Source organism: Hyaena hyaena, unplaced genomic scaffold (genome assembly GCF_003009895.1).
Source record: "Hyaena hyaena isolate Hyena2069 unplaced genomic scaffold, ASM300989v1 scaffold_1516, whole genome shotgun sequence".
NCBI classification, from domain to species: Eukaryota; Metazoa; Chordata; class Mammalia; order Carnivora; family Hyaenidae; genus Hyaena; species Hyaena hyaena.
Genome location: NW_024082148.1, coordinates 260,885 through 278,653, shown reverse-complemented (window position 1 = coordinate 278,653; position 17,769 = coordinate 260,885). Strand labels below are relative to the sequence as shown.

General features: G+C 37.9%; 1 protein-coding gene across 1 annotated transcript in view; it reads right to left on the bottom strand.

Annotated features, from left to right (window-relative positions):
* Positions 1-5,170: 5,170 nt before the first annotated feature.
* Positions 5,171-17,769, bottom strand: part of LOC120225800 (ovostatin homolog 2-like) — a 50,178-nt gene continuing 37,579 nt past the window's right edge. The window contains exons 25-36 of the mRNA XM_039223987.1: positions 17,678-17,759; positions 16,894-17,050; positions 14,602-14,676; positions 13,000-13,165; positions 11,791-12,002; positions 10,403-10,612; positions 9,841-9,965; positions 8,652-8,742; positions 8,002-8,070; positions 6,530-6,632; positions 5,725-5,799; positions 5,171-5,305 (exon numbers count right to left, since the gene is read on the bottom strand). Coding sequence (XP_039079918.1) covers positions 5,750-5,799; positions 6,530-6,632; positions 8,002-8,070; positions 8,652-8,742; positions 9,841-9,965; positions 10,403-10,612; positions 11,791-12,002; positions 13,000-13,165; positions 14,602-14,676; positions 16,894-17,050; positions 17,678-17,759 — 1,340 coding nt within the window. The 3' untranslated portion in view covers positions 5,171-5,305; positions 5,725-5,749. The remainder of the gene's footprint in view (positions 5,306-5,724; positions 5,800-6,529; positions 6,633-8,001; positions 8,071-8,651; positions 8,743-9,840; positions 9,966-10,402; positions 10,613-11,790; positions 12,003-12,999; positions 13,166-14,601; positions 14,677-16,893; positions 17,051-17,677; positions 17,760-17,769) is intronic.

The following is a 17,769-nucleotide window of genomic DNA, read 5'->3' as shown; positions in this document are numbered from 1 at the left end:
CCTGGGTGGCTCAGTCGGTTAAGCGTCTGACTTTGACTCAGGTCATGATCTCATGGTTCATGGTTCAAGCCCCACATCGGGCTCTGTGCTGACGGCTAACTCAGAGCCCGCATCCTGTTTCAGATTCTGTGTCTCCCTCTCTCTCTGACCCTCCCCTACTCATGCTGTCTCTTTCTCTCTCTCAAAAATAAATAAAACATTACAAGAAATTAAAGTGGTCTAGGTAAGAGATCTGTATCCATATATATTTTTTATAAACATCCCCAAAACATGACCCTTCTAGTCCATTTGTCCTAAAAGTTCAAGAAGAAGGAATACAATTTACTTTGGTTTATGACGTCCCTTTATGGGTAATTTTTTTTTCTCCAAGTCAGTAAATGATCAACTTGTACTATTTATTTTACTTGATTAGTCATTAGCACTTGACACTGTCGATCACTGTTTGTTCCTTTTCTTAATTTTTTTTAATGCTCATTTATTTTTGAGAGAGAGAGACACACACACACACACAGAATGTGAACAGGGGGAGGGTCAGAGAGCGAGGGAGATAACAGAATCTGAAGCAGGCTCCAGGTTCTGAGCTGTCAGCACAAAGCCTGGTGCAGGGCTCAAACCCACCAATTGTGAGATCATGACCTGAGCTGAAGTCAACCTCCCCAGGCCCCCCAGATCACTCCTTGTTCCCTGATACAAGTTTCATTTGGCCTCCATGAGACCTGACTGTTTTGGTTTTCTTATTTTACTGATCTTTCCTTCAGAGACATATTTACTGATTCTTCCTTAACCTCTTCCTAACCTACCTCTTAATGTTTAAGTACTCACAGCCCAGACTTACTGCTGAGCAGTCTCTTCCCATTGATGGCCTACATTCTAATCTCTCCCAAATTTATTTTTTTAACCAAAAGCTCTCTACAAAATTCCTGTACTTATTGTTCGGTTTCCAACTTGATATCTCCACTTGAGTATATAAAACCACAAATTCTCCAAGTCCAAACATGAATCCCTACTTAAAGTTTACTTCAGTCACAGCCCGTTCGGGTGATGGCAATTCTTTTTTTTCCAATAGCCTGGGTCAAAGGCATGGAACTAATTCCTGATCACTCTTTTTCTCATTTGTTATATCTGATCCAAGAGGAAATTCTACTGGTTTTACCTTTAAAATATACTGAAAATCTGATCACTTCTTACCATCTCCTCTGTTATAAACTCTGGTCCAAACCACAGTCATCTTTTGTCTGGATTACATGATAGCATCTGCCAGATTTTCTCACTTCTACTCTTGCACTCCTACAGCCTAAAGCTGTGTGTGTGTGTGTGTGTGTGTGTGTGTGCATGTGTGTATGTGTGTGTCTTCCCCAGACCCCATATCCTATGTATGTATGTATGTATGTATGTATGTATGTTTTTGTAAAAAAGAAAGAAAAGCTGGGAAAAATGGGAAAGCTAAAGTCCCAATGGTGAACCCAAGTGCCCTACCTGATCTAACTCTGTGCTATGATTCCCACCTCCCTCCCCCCTCTCCTCACCCCATATGCTCCCCTCCTCTCTCCCAATTCTAGCCACACTGACATAGTTGCCACTCTGTGAACAGAGAAGATACCCTTCCGCCATAGGCTCCTTCTTTCTTGTTTTTCTAATTGATCTCACTGCCTGGAATATTCTTCCCCCCCCACATCTATGTAGCTAACTCCCTCACCTCCTTCAAACCCTTGTTCAAATGTCACTGCCTTAATGAGGGCGAACCTAAATCTACTTAGTATTTCAGTCCTTCTCTTCCTATCTCCCTGGACATTCTGGATCCTCCTACTCATCTCTACAGTTTTTATTTTCCATAACACTTATCACCTTCCAATTTCTTATATTTTGCTTATCTATGTTGATTTTATGCCTACATATATTGCTTGATTAGATTACATGTATTGTATATACCTCCCATTAAAATGTAAGGCACACGAGGGCAGCCATTTCTTACTGTTTTCATTCATTGATATAGCCGCCACCATCTAGAAGAGGTTTAAGGTGCATATGGGCACTCAAGACTGGTGGTCTGAATTAAGGCAGCACGGTAGTGTGGACAAAAGCAAATGGGTCAATGAATCATTCATGTGGTAGGTCAATACTGGTCCATCATGAACAGTAATAAGTAAAATGCAAAAGATGAGACAGGGAAGGAGTTAGGTTGATACTAAGATAATTGTTTAGTGATGGTATTGTCACACATTGAGATAGGGATCTCAATAAAATAAGCAGGTTTGGGGGTAAATAATGAAGGTTATTGAGGTGTCTATGGGACATTAGACTAAAGAAGTATGGTAAATAGTGGGATTCATGGGCTGAAATGTAGACATAGAGACATACATTTGAGAATCATAAAAAATATAGATGTAAGTTAAATCACAGGATTTTTAGTATGTATAAAGAAGAAGCTTGCTGGAATCATGATAAAAAATATTATTTAGGGAGAATAATATTCCCCCTAAATAATAACGTTTGGAGAAAGAAAATGGAGCAAAAAAAAAAAAAAAAAAGAAGAGATCGATTGGTATCTAGAGAGAGAGAAGGAAAAGTGTATATTATGGGGGTGGGCAAGGATCAAATCTTTAAGTGAAGATGGGAGAAAAGGAAAACAATAAAAGGAAAGAGGCTGAGACAAAGAAAAGAGAAATAAGAAAAAATTGATAGAATGAGGAGGAGGCCAAAGAGGATGAGATTTCTAGAAGACAGTAAAGGGGATGTTAGGGTTAAGTATTTTATGTACCAGTTAAATGTAGACATAACTTATATCAAAATGCAAAAGAAGTGTGATTACTACATAAAAAAAAAAGGTAGATGGGATGAATTATCCTGTCGTCCAAGTACTTTTGTACAGAGGGTCAAGAGCAGCAAGTGTCATATGAGACTTTGATAATGCAGGTGTCACCTAGATCAAAGCTGTATAGCTTCCATGACATAGTCCGTAGTGGTCTACTTTTCTAAAGATCTGTTATTAAACACACACACACACACACACACACACCACACAATCACATCAAAACTTGGCACTTTCCATTCAGCACTCTTATACTGGAAATGCCCTGTATGCCCTATTTTACTTATCTGCCTATCTATCATCTATCTATCTATCAACCTATCTATGTTTATTCATTTATTTTGAGAGTTCACATGCCCATGTGTGCAAGCAGGGGTGGGGCAGAGAGAGGGAGAGAGAGAATTCCAAACGGGCTCCATGCTATCAGTGTAGCTATCAACATGGGGCTTAATCTCATGAACCTGTGAGATCATGACCTGAGCCGAAATCAAGAGTCGGACTCTTAACCCACTTGGGCCACCCCAGTACTCCTTTTGGCCCCATTTTATATTGAAATGTGGACCAGGGAAATTATTTTCGTTTTTTTGTCCAACATAAATTGGAAAGAGGTTTCAATGAAAAAGGCAAGTAACAGAGTTCTACTGTTCATCAACCATCTTTCATTCTTTAGAAGATATATAGATCTTACTTCCCTGTTACCTCTCATGCTCACTGTGACACCAGGATATTTGGAAAAGTAAACATTAAATTCTAGACTTTCTCTGTGCCTTTAGATATAGCCATTAGCAGACTTCATCATGCCCTCCTTGCCTGCTTAGAATTGGAGAAACAATTTTATTATGTCTGCAGACTATTGAATACATGTCACATAAAATGAGGATTGAGAATTCTTTATTTAGGCAAAAAAAAAAAAAAGTTTCCCACAAAGAGACATTATTTACCACAAAGTAAATTCCCCTTATATTATTGTGTATCCGAAGAGTCATATTTTCCTTGAGTGAAACCCTTGAGTATATATAGAGCCTAGGGTGTTTTTAAAAGCATAGAGTAGTGATGTCACACTTACACATCTGATGTGCCATGTTTGATAAGATAAAAGAACTGAGAAGGTATAACGAAATTCCTAACACAGTGAAATAAATTTTTGTACCACCAGATGTGGACTCACACCAACAGTTTATCTATGATGAATCAATCAATAAGCATTTAGTAAGGTCCACTTGTAATTTAGGCACTATTAACAGTATGCACTGGGCAGAGATACTACAAAAATAAAGTCTGCCCATCTTCTTTTAAAACACAATATTTTTAATTTTGAAGGGTACTGATAGAGTCTAGGACATCGTTTCCATTTTTTTTTTTTTTTAGCTCAGCAACTGGAGAATTTATCTGTCTTTTTCTTGTCTGTAATAGTATCTCAGCAGAGTCAGAAGCCTGTATTAATCAGTATAATAAATAATTTTTAAAAATGTTTTATTTATTTCTGAGAGAGCGAGCAAGAGAGCAGGGGAGAGTCAGAGAGACAAGGAGACACAGAATCTGAAACAGGCTCCAGGCTCTGAGCTGGCTGTCAGCACAGAGCCCAATGTGGGGATCAAACCCACGAACTGTGAGATCATGACCTGAGCTGAAGTTGGACGTCCAACTGACTGAGCCACCATGCGCCCCTAAATTAATTACAAAATGTTTTTAATATTTTTTATTTATTTCTGAGAGAGTGAGAGAGAGAGAGAGAGACAGCATGAGCAGGGGAGGGTCAGACAGAGAGGGAGATACAGAATCTGAAGCAGGCTCCAGGCTCTGAGCTGTTAGCACAGGGCCCGATGTGGGGCTCAAACTCATGAAATGGGAGATCATTACCTGAGCTGAAGTCAGACGCTTAACTGACTGAGCCACCCAGGCGACCCCCCAAATTAATTTTTAAAAAGGTAAAATGCTGTTGGATTTCCTTCTCAATTATATACAGGAAATAAATAAATCCGTCAATTAATTTGTGACTTCTAAGGATTTCCCCCCCCTATTCTCTGATGATCTTTCATGGAGAAGAGTCTGTGTGTTTTATGTTGTCTGTGTTTCTTTTATTTCCTTGAGCTCATATGAAGTCCTCTTCAACTTCATCTCTTTCCCTCATGTCCACTGATCTTGGCTTTCTGTTGCTTTCTCTGGCTATTGGAGGATCCTATATTCTGTACATCATAGTGTCTAGAAACTTGAATTCAGAATTGACAACAATAAAGCAAATTGTGAGAGCTCTTATAAAAGAAAATCCTGAGTTTTCTAGGATGAAAATTATGTATAATGTACCGAAAGAAAAGAAACTCACAGACTCAGAGGATAAATGAAATCATTTTATGCGCTAATAAAGAAATACAATCTGATAAGAAGTCATGTCAGACTGTATGTAGTCTCTTCAGTATGAGAATGGTCCGTGGTTTTCTTCCAGGTTTGATACAGAAGGATGAGTTTGTTCAAAGTAAATAACTTTCCATCTGGGATCTGAAAACATAGTTTAAACAATAAATAATTGTGTGTGATAGATACATGATAGATAGATAGGTAGATAGATGATGATAGATAGATAGATAGATAGATAACAGATAGATATAGCGAAACAAACATACACACACACACACATATAATCTATACATGAATGTGTATAAATATATACACCTGTATTTAATGACCTATCAACTTATAAAACAAAGTTGAGAGATTTTAAAAAATAAGTCATGTACAAAAGTCACATGTATAGTTGTAAATTCTTTAAAGCTTTTTTTTAAAGAAATAAGTTAAGTCTTAATGACTAACAGGATACTCATCTAGTGCGTATCACAGACTTCTCTTTGTTTCATTTATTGTTTTATCTTTTTAGGCTTTCATTTTAGATGTATTTTCAATATTTGTAACTTCCTTACCTTTTCCTGTGCTTTGTTTGTCTCACTAGGAATCCGAAACACGGTTGATGTTGTAAGAAACAATGGCATATTCATCTGGAAAATAAAGGGAAAGTTCACCCCTTATTAAATCTCCAATTTTCTATAGCCAGATTATGTCAGGCAATATAGATGTATTAGGTCTAACCTTTCCAATAATTTTATAAGACAGTCAATCTCACTTCTCCATTTTCTAAATCCAAAAATATCCTATTAAAGTTTAGGGCACTTGATGAGGTACATAGAATTAGAAAATGACACAGCAGGAATTCAAATACGACTTGAGAAATTTCGTGTGACATTCAGGGAGAAACTAACAGCACTGAGCTTCCAGGGAAAATGTTTATGGTCTTTACAGCATCTTAGTGATTGTTTTGGAACCTAATCTATTGAGATTCTTCTACAACATTTCAGAAGGTTGCCTGCTCTCCTTCTCAAATCAAAGTCAATAAAGGTAGAGTGAAATGGTAAGTTTTGGCATTAACAAGAGTAACAAGAGTACCTGGAAATGCAGCATGGTTTGTATTTCAAGTTAAAGGGGCACTCTCTCACACTATATCAAAAGTATTATAGGTGCTGAAAAACTGTGCTAACTGGAAAATGGCTCAGTCTGAAGATATATTAGGGAGGGAAAAAAAAAGCAATATATAAAGTAAAACCAGTTGCTGTTTAGTATTTGACGACTGAGGATAGGATGATTTTGGAAAATTTAGTGACTCAGGGAGTCTTAGATCTAGATATCAAGGTCACGGTCAGTAGCCTTAGGACAAGGATGTTGCTCACCTACCTTTTTCATAATAATCATAGACCATAACTGAGGCTGGCTGTATGTTGGACACAAGGTTGGTTTGCTCAACAGAGAAAGTAAAACTGTTTGCCGTGCCAAAAACCTAGAAAGATACAAATGGTAAATCCATCAGGTCTGCATCACACAAAGACACAAATTATAAATACATTAGGTACAATACATCAGCAGGTGTGCTAAAAGAAAATCAATGAGTAAATCATGTCCAGAAGTTCATGATTTACCCCATTAAATAGAACTAGGGTATCAGTATCTTATAAAATGACAAAATAACGTGTTATGTGACATTAAATTATAAGAAATTTTAAGTCCCATTGCTTATATTGAAGTGCAAAGAATCTAGTTGAAAGCGTTAGGGTAATGTAGGCATTTCTGTGAATGATAACGATGTATACATACAAGGGCTAACTCTAGACCTCATGCCAGCCTTTGTTGGGAGTTCCTGTTAAACTCTAAAAGAATTATACATCTACACCATTTGCAACTATGTGGATGGAACTAGAGGGTCTCATGCTAAGTGAGATTAGTCAGAGAAAGACAAATATCATACGACTTCACTCATATGAGTACTTTAAGAACATAAGGGAAGGGAAGCAAAAATAATATAAAACCAGGGAGAGGGACAAAAACATTAGAGACTCAAATATGGAGAACAAACAGAGGGTTACTGAAGGGGTTTTGGGCGGGGGGGTGGGCTAAATAGGTAAGGGGCATTAAGGAATCTACTCTTGAAGTCACTGTTGCACTATATGCTAACTAACTGGGATGTAAATTTAAAAAATTAGTAATAAGAAAAAAAGAATTATACATCTACTCTGTGTCCATACGATGTAAGGTGCTGTGAGGAATGAAAAACGGGAAAATAATATTTCTGACTTTAGAGTCATCCTAGTAAAGTAGCCAAGGCATATATGAATATGCTTGTTAACTCTTATTAATATGTTAACTAAATATCATTAGAGTTAACAGGGAGAAGATGGATAATCAGTGGGATGGAAGAACACTGATCATCTTTAATGTCCCATATTTTTTAATAAGGCCTATCATATATACAGTTTATCCTTGACCAACATGGAGGTTAAGGGAACTGACCTTCTGTGCAGTTGAAAATCTGCATATATATTTTGACTTTTCTAAAACTTAACTATAAATAGCCTACAGGTGAAGAGAAGCCTGACTGATAACATAAACAACATATATTTTGTATATCACATACTGTATTCTTACAACAAACAAATCTAAGGAAAATGTTATTAAGAAAATCATAAGGAAGAGAGAATATAGTTACAGGATTGTATTGCATTCATATGAAAAGAATACTTGGGTAAAACTAACCCATGTGATTCAACTGGATATATATTCATATATGTATGATTAAAACACAAGCATCCAATTACTCTCAGAGAACAAAAGAAAGTCACAGAAGATAAAAAAGTAATTATTGCTCAACTTACACTTTCCAAGTAGAAAAGAACATGGTCATTCTTGACTTCAGTCTTCGTCACTTGGCCATTGTTTTTAAGCTTTAAAGAAATTGGCAGGGAGGGATCAAGAACAGATATTAAAGAGTATCTTCCAGTATTGAATGTTTCATGCTTTTTGCTTAATCGATTGTCAGGAATCCATTTTATGGACGTTCCCTTATGCCATGATATATTTTTTAAGTTTATTTATTTATTTTGAGAGACAGAGAGAGAGTGTGCATGCACAATCAGAGGAGGGGCAGAGAGAGAAAGGAGAGAGCAAGAATCCCCAGCACGCTCCTCACTGCCAGTGTGGAGCCCAACAAGGGGCTCGAACTCATGAACTGCGAGATCATGACCTGAGCTGAAGTCAGATGCTTAACCAATTGAGACACAGGTGCCCCATGCCATGGTATTTTTATAAACACAAGTAGGAACTAAGTAAAGAAATAAATTATGAACTGTGGGGAAAATGACTGCTAATTGCTACCATCCCTCCAGTGTTATAGCAAAAACAAATAAATGAACTCTGAATACATTTGTTTAAAGGAAGAATTGCACGATTTTGTTTTGCTAACAAATTATTCCATCTGTACACTGAGGCCTTTTCTGTGCTGAAGGTTTAGGCTTCTATTATTTACCTCCTCAATGGATGCCATGACTGGAGTAAATCCTGACAGCATTTTTATATCAACAAGGACCATATTGGAGTTATTGCGGATTCCAGTATATCTGAAATTTAAAAACAAACACAAGTTTAGACAACTGTCTAGGAAAGTGACTTATCTAAAGGCAAAGATGGTGGACACCTAGACACCCAAATGTCTATACATCTGAAGCAAAGGCAAAAGCTGAAGAGGGAATAGGGTGAAGAAAATCATTCTCAAACATCTGAGAGTAGGCACAACTAGAACGATAAGGTGTGAGAAGATACAAAGGAGCATAAATTGGAGTAAAGAGTGAGTCATCTGGATCCATAATCCCTCCAATCTCTTTTGAGCTTACCTGAGGCCCCCAAATCATACATTTTAAGCAAAGCTGATAAAAATATATTACATACACTTCTGTTGGCCTTAGATTCACACAATACTTAAAGGATGCCTTTGTTTAGAAAGCGAGATGTTGGCAGAATCTTAGAGCAGACATAGCTCTAAGTGACAATTACATCCCTGACTCTGGACAGCACTGTTGGGACACAAAGGTGAGGTTTCTGCAGTGTATGTGGTTCTTATCTTAGCTCTGATGTTTAACAGATTTTCATTTGGAAATCCTCAGAAAATTCCCCCAGACTAGTTTTACTCAGGGTTTCTCCACATATTAACTAGGATTAAAACTCCCTGGCCTCTTTAAGTTGTATTTTAATTCAAGAGAATGATTTTGTTGACTCCAAAAAATAAACATCTAAAATTTTGCTCGACACAGTTAGAGAATTGTCATTTGTAAGTTTCCTTATACTGGCCCCCGTGCTTGTATTTAGGAAGGGAAAAATATAGTATCTCTGTTGTCCAAATCTGACAGGACTTACACACACACACACACACACACACATACACACACACAGAAGCATTGCTGAACTATCAGTGTGGCAGAAGCGTTCAAATTTAGACTTGCCTACAATACAAATCATACTTGCGTAAGTACTAAACTGTGGTGTGTAGTCAGAGAGCTATAATGTAACTATGCTATTGAAGTATCACCACCCACATATGAACTCATCATGGTTGCCATTATTAATATTTATTTTGCTACTGTTTAAAATAATAACGATTATTATTATTTTTAATCTATCACCCTCTAACCTGGGAGTCGATGTCAAAATGGGACACTTACTTGAGGGTTACTGTCAGGTCAAAATTACTCTGGAACGTATCTGAAGAGTTTTTCTTTGTCATTTCCAAGGAAAGGGAAAATCCAGATGCTTTCTTAGGTAGTAGTACATTATACCTCAGGGTAGCCTAGAAAGAAAAGCCAGTCATAAGAAAACCCCTCCATGTATTCTGAAGTAAGAATTGAAGGACTTATTTTTCCTCTACTTTTCTTTTTAATGCACTTTATTTTATATCTTTACCATCAGTGAATAAGGCTAAGTGTAATTGTACAGTTTTCAGGAGATGTAAGAACTTTACATAATTTAATGGAAATATTGGAATGCTTTCTAACAGTGGCATTCCTCGAGAAACTTCTCTGTTACCCAGCTATCCATAGGAGTGAGTATCTCTTCATAAAATAACTTGCATTTTCAGCTATTGATTAGAAAATATCAATGAGAGAAAGAATGGAGATAATAATGAAAATATACAATGGTAAACTAACTATAACTAAAAGGATAGTCTGATAGTCTGGTTCTTTAATTGGCAAATACTTATCTCTGCCTCAGGTAGATTTCTATTACCTGGATAAATGTACAACCTTGTCCTTCCACATCTACTGTATGCTGTCCATGTGCTTTTGTTAGTTCAGAACGCTGGACCAGTAAGCGATTGTCACTGTTAACCTGGAAAATCTCACTGGAGTTTTCACTGCTAAAGGTGACAGTGTTTTGGTCATTAGAGAAGGTGAAGTTCATGTAGCGGGTCATGGCAAGAAGACAGACTGCAGTGTCCTGCAAAGAACAGTAGGAGCAAAGATCTGAGCTCTATTATGTTGCAATGTTAGTCATCACTTGACCATGAACTTTAAATCAATCCATGAAAATAGTCCTAAGACAGGTCAACGGACCATGAAACAAATCCTAAATAAATGGAAAATACATTAGCCTATGCAATTGCTGCCATTTAATCTTCAACCCATCTTAATTAGATTTTAGTTTAAAGGATTTAATGACCTGTAATCTCTGTTGTTGAAAATGGTGTTGAATCTTTTCTAAATATTAAGGTGCTATGTTCTTTGGCTGCCTTAGATAATGCTTATGCCCAACAATCTTCAAGGAAAGGAGTCAGAATCCAAAAAGGATGTTGGGAGATTCACTAGCATATGATTTTATTCAGAAACTAAGACTAACGCAAAGGAAGTATGGAGGGAAGTAAAGATTTCCTTTGTGGGAATGAAACTGCATTTCTTTGACTTTTAATTTTTTTCCTGTTGAGGAAAGACATAAACCACTGTTTTTAATACCCATTTCTTTTGTCACTCATTACTTTCATTTGTTTTTCCCAATGTGTACACCACAGAAATAGAGAGAATTTTTTTTCTTGGTCAATACATAGTATCACAGTATTATGGGATATCTAACTTATCATCAAGACTCTGATGCTTATGACAACAATCTCTTCTAGACTTATATTATACTTCTGCTGTGAAAATGGATGTATAAATCAGTCATAAATTCCTTGAAAAGAAGCGTTTGTTTATTCATTTGTATATAGAGAATTCTTGGTAGAGTTTCTGTTACACAAGAGCTGCCCAACAAATAGTTGTTGACTAAAGAGTAGGATACACAATATCAAATATTCTTGGTCTCAGAACATATTTTCTATGATTACCTTTGCTATCTAAATTATTGAAGAGTAGTATCTCCTTGCATTTAACATATTATTATTATTATTATTTTAAAAACCTTTAATGTTTATTTTTTAGAGAGAGAGAGCATAAGCAGGGAGCAGAGAGCGAGGGAGACACAGAATCCGAAGCGGGCTTCAGGCTTTAAGTTGTCAGCACAGAGCCCAACGCGGGGCTCGAATCTACAACCTGTGAGATCATGACCCTAGCTGAAGTCTGACGCCCATCCAGGCACCCCAGCATTAAACATATTATTATTCATATCAGGCCCATGTCAATCACCTGAGTGGAAGAGAAACCCCCATGGGAATTCATCTGCTGGGCAAGCCACTGCACAATTTTACTCGCATAGGTGAGGTCAGGAGCTTTCTTGGAAAGAACAGCCAACAGCACATAACAAGTCTTCTCAGTCTCAGCGGAGGGTGCATGAGGAGTAAAGAATGGGGATGCTTCTGTCTTGGGTTTCTTTGCTCGCTCCCAGTATATTACATTATCTAAGGAAAAGGAAGAATTGTCACATAGTCTCTATAAATACCACCGATTACACAGAAGACCAGTGCAAATTCCATTTAGGGCCTCTGCTGTGGGCTGAGGTGTGTTTTCTCAAGATTCACATATTCTAGCCCTAATGTCTGGTATCTCCGAATGTGACTGTATTTGGAGATAGGGCCTTTAAAGAGGTGATTCGGTGAAAAAGACACTGTTAGTGTGGGCTCTAATCCAGTATGACTAGTATCCAATAAGAGGAGAAAATTTGGATACACAGAAGGGACACCAGATAGGCAGGTACACAGAGGAAAGCCCTCTGTGAAGACAGAGGGAGAAGATGCCCATCTATCAGCCAAGGAGAGAAATCTCACTTGTTGAGACCTTGATCTTGGACTTCCACCCTCTAGAACCAAGAAGATAAATTTCTGTTGTCTTTTGTTATGGCAGCCCTAGCAAACTCATATGGCCTCCGATAGTAATTCCCTGAGGTTAAAAGCAGCATGTGATTGGGTCACACAAGCAGTAATTTTGGTCTATGGCATGGTCACCATGGCCGATTTTCTGTATTTCACTCATTTGAAAAGAAACTGCAGAAAGGAGAAAGAGTGAAATAGAAAACATATAATGTTCTTTATTTTATTTTCATTGATTTATAAATTTTATATATAGAGAATACACATGTGGGGGAGAGGGGCAGAGGGAGAGAGAGAGGGAAAGAGAGAGTGTGTGTGTGTGTGTCTTAAGCAGGTTCTGTACTCAGCAGGGCTTGATCCCTTGACCCTGGGATCATGACCTGACCCGAAATCAAGAGTCGGACGCTCAACTGACTGAGCCAACTGGTGCCCTATTGATGTTCTTTAAAGAAAAAGGGGCACTGAGAAATTCCCTAAGAGAAATAGAAGCAGACCAGTGAAGACAGGGTTCCTATAAGATTGCTAAGTAAGTTTCATTTCTTTATTCTCAGAGCCATCCCTCTTGGTAAAAGTGAAGAGTAATACTTACTTGTTTTGGTAGCGGATTGATCCAGGATCTGGAGTAAGGATTCCACTTGCTCTTCTTTTTCAGCTAATGCAAAAGCGTAAGCTAGAATTGCATGATTATAGCCATTAGAGACACCATGTTGCAGTGCCTCCTCTAGGCAAAAGAGTCCATCTCGTAGACCAGGAAACTAGTCAAGGAGAAGAATAATAGACTTTAAAATAATACCTGAATATTTTATAAGCTTGCTGACTATTTAAACTAATCATTCTTGGGGCGCCTGGATGGTTCAGTCGGTTAAGCATCCGACTTGGGCTCAGGTCATGATCTCATGGTTTGTGAGTTCAAGCCCCACATAGGACTCTGTGCTGACAGCCAGAGCCTGGAGCCTGCTTTGATTCTATGTATCCTTCTCTCTGCCCCTCCCCCACTTGTGCTCTGTTTCTCTGTCTCTCAAAAATTAAATGTAAAAATAAGGGTTTATCTATATCATGGAATACTACATGGCAATGAGAAACAATGAAATCTGGCCATGTGTAGCAACATGGATGGACCTTGAGGGTGTTATGCTGAGCGAAATAAGTCAGGCAGAGAAGGACAAATATCATATGTTTGCACGTATAGGAGGATTAGGAGGAACTTGACGGAGGAACGAGGGGGAGAAGAAGGGCGGAAATGGTGGGGGAAAGGGAGAGAGGCAAACCATGAGAGACTCTTGAATGCTGACAAAAACTGAGGACTGATGGGTGTGGGGGGGAGGGGGGGATGGGCATGGAGGAGGGCACTTTGGGGATGAGCACTGAGTGTTATGTAGAAACTAATTTGACAATAAACTATTTGTAAAAAAAAAAATTTTTTTTAAACATAAACTAATCATTCTTTAAAATGTGTATGATGTATCCTTGAAGTATATTTTCATAGAAACTTACTCATATACATGTATGTATTATATTTCATAAATATTGTCAAAATTCAATTTTAATGGCAATCTTAGTATTTGGGAAATAAAATCTAGTAATACGAAAAGCACATTTTTTGTATCTCATCAGTAATAATACCATGCATCTCTTCTGTGTGACAAAGTATATTAATTTAATTTTAGACCTAAGGTATTTTACTCAAATGCCTAAAAGACAGCCTTATATTTCCAAGGATGCTTTTCGAGGTATACTAATTACCCTGGCAATTCCTGTTATCATAGCTCAGGAATATATTGGTCAGTCAGATCATCTGAATTTGGGATTAGGGGGTAGCCAACATGATCACACTTAAGTTGAAAATGTTTACATACTGAATTGGTTTGACAGTCAGAATCTTAGGTTACATGTACACATAGAATAGGGATCCTGAACTTCATGGCTGAACTTCAGGAGATATCTCAGTACCTGATATGATACGAAAAGCTTGTGTATGTGTGTGTACGTCTCTTTTCCCTAGAGCGAAACTCAAGTGTCCATCAGAGGTTTCTAGGAATCAGAAAACCTTTGAGCAGCTCTAACGTAAGGAGGGGTAATGAATCTAACGCTCTCGTGATGTCAGTCTAAGGATTTCAAATCACTCTGAACTTGTAATGTATTGAACATGCATTTAACTGGCTGGAACTCAAGGATGATAGTAAAGCCATACGGTGAAATTGAGTCCAGCTTCAAGGAACGCTCCAACAATATATGCAGTGAGTAAAACATCCTCTTCTTCTACACCCTAAACACAAAGGAACAATTAATCACACAGGATAGTCGACCACCCAAAAAAAGAGCTATTCTTCTGACATGAAACTGAGTATGAAAGAAACATGGAACAAGCACTTGTATTTATAAAAACACCCTAAATGTCCTTTTAAAATTAAATGGTTAATAACTATGCTATCTGAGTAAGAATCCATCAAGATTCATTACACTAATGAAAGAAGAAAAAATACAATTCATATCAAGTATATGAGTGACAATCTGTTTACATGACCCGGTATTGAGCGTGAATTCCAAATGAGTCTTATGGCTCTGTTTTACTCTGTTTGCTGTTAATTTGGAAAAGCAGACACAGAATTTCTGTTGCCATCGAGCAGAAGGTTGCTGCGAAGCTGCCTGAACATCCCTGGAGAAGTATCCCTAGGAGGTAACAATAGTCAGGTCCCAAAGATTCCTTTAGTGTAAAATCAGAAAAGCATTGATAAGCTAAGCAGTTTGTAAACTGACAATGCATAACAATGCAGTAGGGAACTTAAGTATTAATTAAATAAACTGGTGTTCACACAGAGACTGTGATTCAAAAAGTCAGGAATAAGACACAGGGACATGAATGGGTGATCTAATGATATAAATGCATAGCATTCAGATGACATTTGAGATCCTCTGATCTGGCATAAACCTCTCATTTTCTCTTTGTAAGGAAAAGGTGACCTCCTTCTTCTTCAGAAAATGAGTAACTGAAGAGCTCAGTTTTCAAGGTGCGAATAACTGTAGAAAAGAACACCAAAATAAAATGTAGGGGTCCATTTAAATTATAAAAGTTCTATCACCATTCTTTTGCATCTAGGTTCTTATTTTTCTGTTGCTTCTTATTCCTTCCCAACTCAACACACACGCGCATGTGCGCACGCGCACGCACACACACACAGACACACACATACCCTGAATCATGGAAAAATGAGTGGGTAAGATCAGACAAACTGAAGCAGTGACCAGTAATGAGCCCAGTAAGAAGAAAGCTTGCAAAGATGTTTTAGAAAAGAACATATACAATTCTCATTTTCTACATGAGGACAAGAGCTCTTCTCTACCAGGGTGCTCCTATTGTAAAGAAAAGATTAGAAATAATTTAAAGATATTTTTCTAGGGACACCTGAGTGGCTCAGCCAGTTAAGTATCTGGACTTCTGATTTTGGCTCAGGTCATGATCTCACGGTTTGTGGGATCAAGCCATGGGTTGGGCTTTGTGCTGACAGTGCGAAGCCTGTTTGGGATTTTCTCTCTCTCTTGCGTGTGTGCACTCTCTCAAAAAGAATCTTTAAAATAGTAAAAAAAAAAAAAAAAGACGTTTCTCTACACTACAAACAGTACGACAATTTGGAAAACATTGAATTAAAATTAAATACCATACAGAGTGGCCATTTATCCATATTTTGAAGCTTGACATTTCAAAATCCAAGAATAGGTGTGGTGATTCTAAACCACACAGAAAGAAAGCCCCGAATATTTTAGGTGATACTCTGGCATGCTAAACAATCATGAATAGTGCTTGCTTTCAGAGGGAAATACAAACATTAGGAGAATAAAGAATGTAGGGGATGGAATGGAGATGTACAGCTATCCTCAAAGAAAGGAAACCAGAAGGGAAAATGCTGTGTGATTTACCTACATACGAACAGGGAAAGGGACGGGTTGGGCCCCATCAAGGACATAGTTCATCTCATTTGTATTTTGACCTACAGCCACCTAAGCCTTTATCCTTTGACTTGAGAAGGCACTGGACGAGTTTCACCGAAATACTGTAAATGACTGGATATTCTTCCTGAACTTTCTTGCCATCCACAAATAGGAATTAATTCCCTAATCAAGGTCTCCTCCTTTAACATGCTGTCTGGCTCCAAATTTATGAATGTTTCCCTTCTACATTTCTTTTTTCCCCCGTCTCTCCTAGTTTTAGTTTATCCACTGCAGGAGACTAGTTCTATGGAAGAACTAAAGGCTGTGAGGCAAACAACATATGCAGGAGGAGCTAAGTCTCTCTGGGGTTAAGAGGCATGTAGGGGAATGAGCCATTTGTTGACCAACAAGCCAGGAACCTATGACCCTGGTGGACTCAGAAGGGGTAATATTCACAGGAAAAATACTCCTGTTCCAGATGAGTTAGACTGGAAGTAGGAAAAGCAGGCAATACAATGGTGGAAGCAAGGAGAGCCTAGTTCTGTTCATCTCTCACCTCCCAGGCATTGTTGAAAAGCTTGCTATCACTTTTAAAGCAGCCATTGAGTTGCTGTTTGCTTGAAAGCCAGATAAAAGTCTGTTTTTGAACTTGCTCATCAATGTAAACATATTCCTTCATTTTCTCTAATGTCTTAAAAGTCAGGGCACTGAGCCTGTAACACAAAACACTTTTTAGACTAAGGTGAGATAAGAAAGAGGCTTATCTTCAAAAGGCTTATCAGCATTGTTCCCTTTGATAATGGATGCATCTAAACTGGCTCATGTTGACCACAATGAATTTTTATGGATAGTGGATTTTTTTTGGGGGGGGGGTCAGGAAAATGCTATGAACATCAATATGTGATCAGAAGAGTAGGTAATTTCCAGCATGTTTCCACACAAAGTCCTTGCTTTTGGTTCACTGGATTATCCATACATGGAGGCAGAATGGATTTAATTAGAAGTTCTGGGGCCTTCTAGTTTTACTTTCCTCTCTCCTGAATCTACACGGCTGTCTGAGAAATATAGACTAACCTGTGGCATTTGTCACAAAGTTAGGCTGTGGAAGTACAGGAAGTTGTCATTAAATGATCAGACTGCTAAGCAAATTGTCATGGTACTTTAGGCCTATGGTTGCATTAGAGTTAGAATAATCAGTTTAGTTTATGCAATTCACCTCTGTAAATTCACTTTGAAACTCACTCTGCTTCCAAATCCCACCAAACTTAACCCCCTCAGGCTCCCCCAAGCCCTGTTCGGCTCACTCCTACAATATTTAAAAAAAAATGTTTATCTCTTACCATAGGCTTCCTTTCTGATTACTCCGCCAAAACACACTATATGAGCCATCAAAGTTTTTGAAAGACAACTGCTTTTGGTAACCTAAAATAAA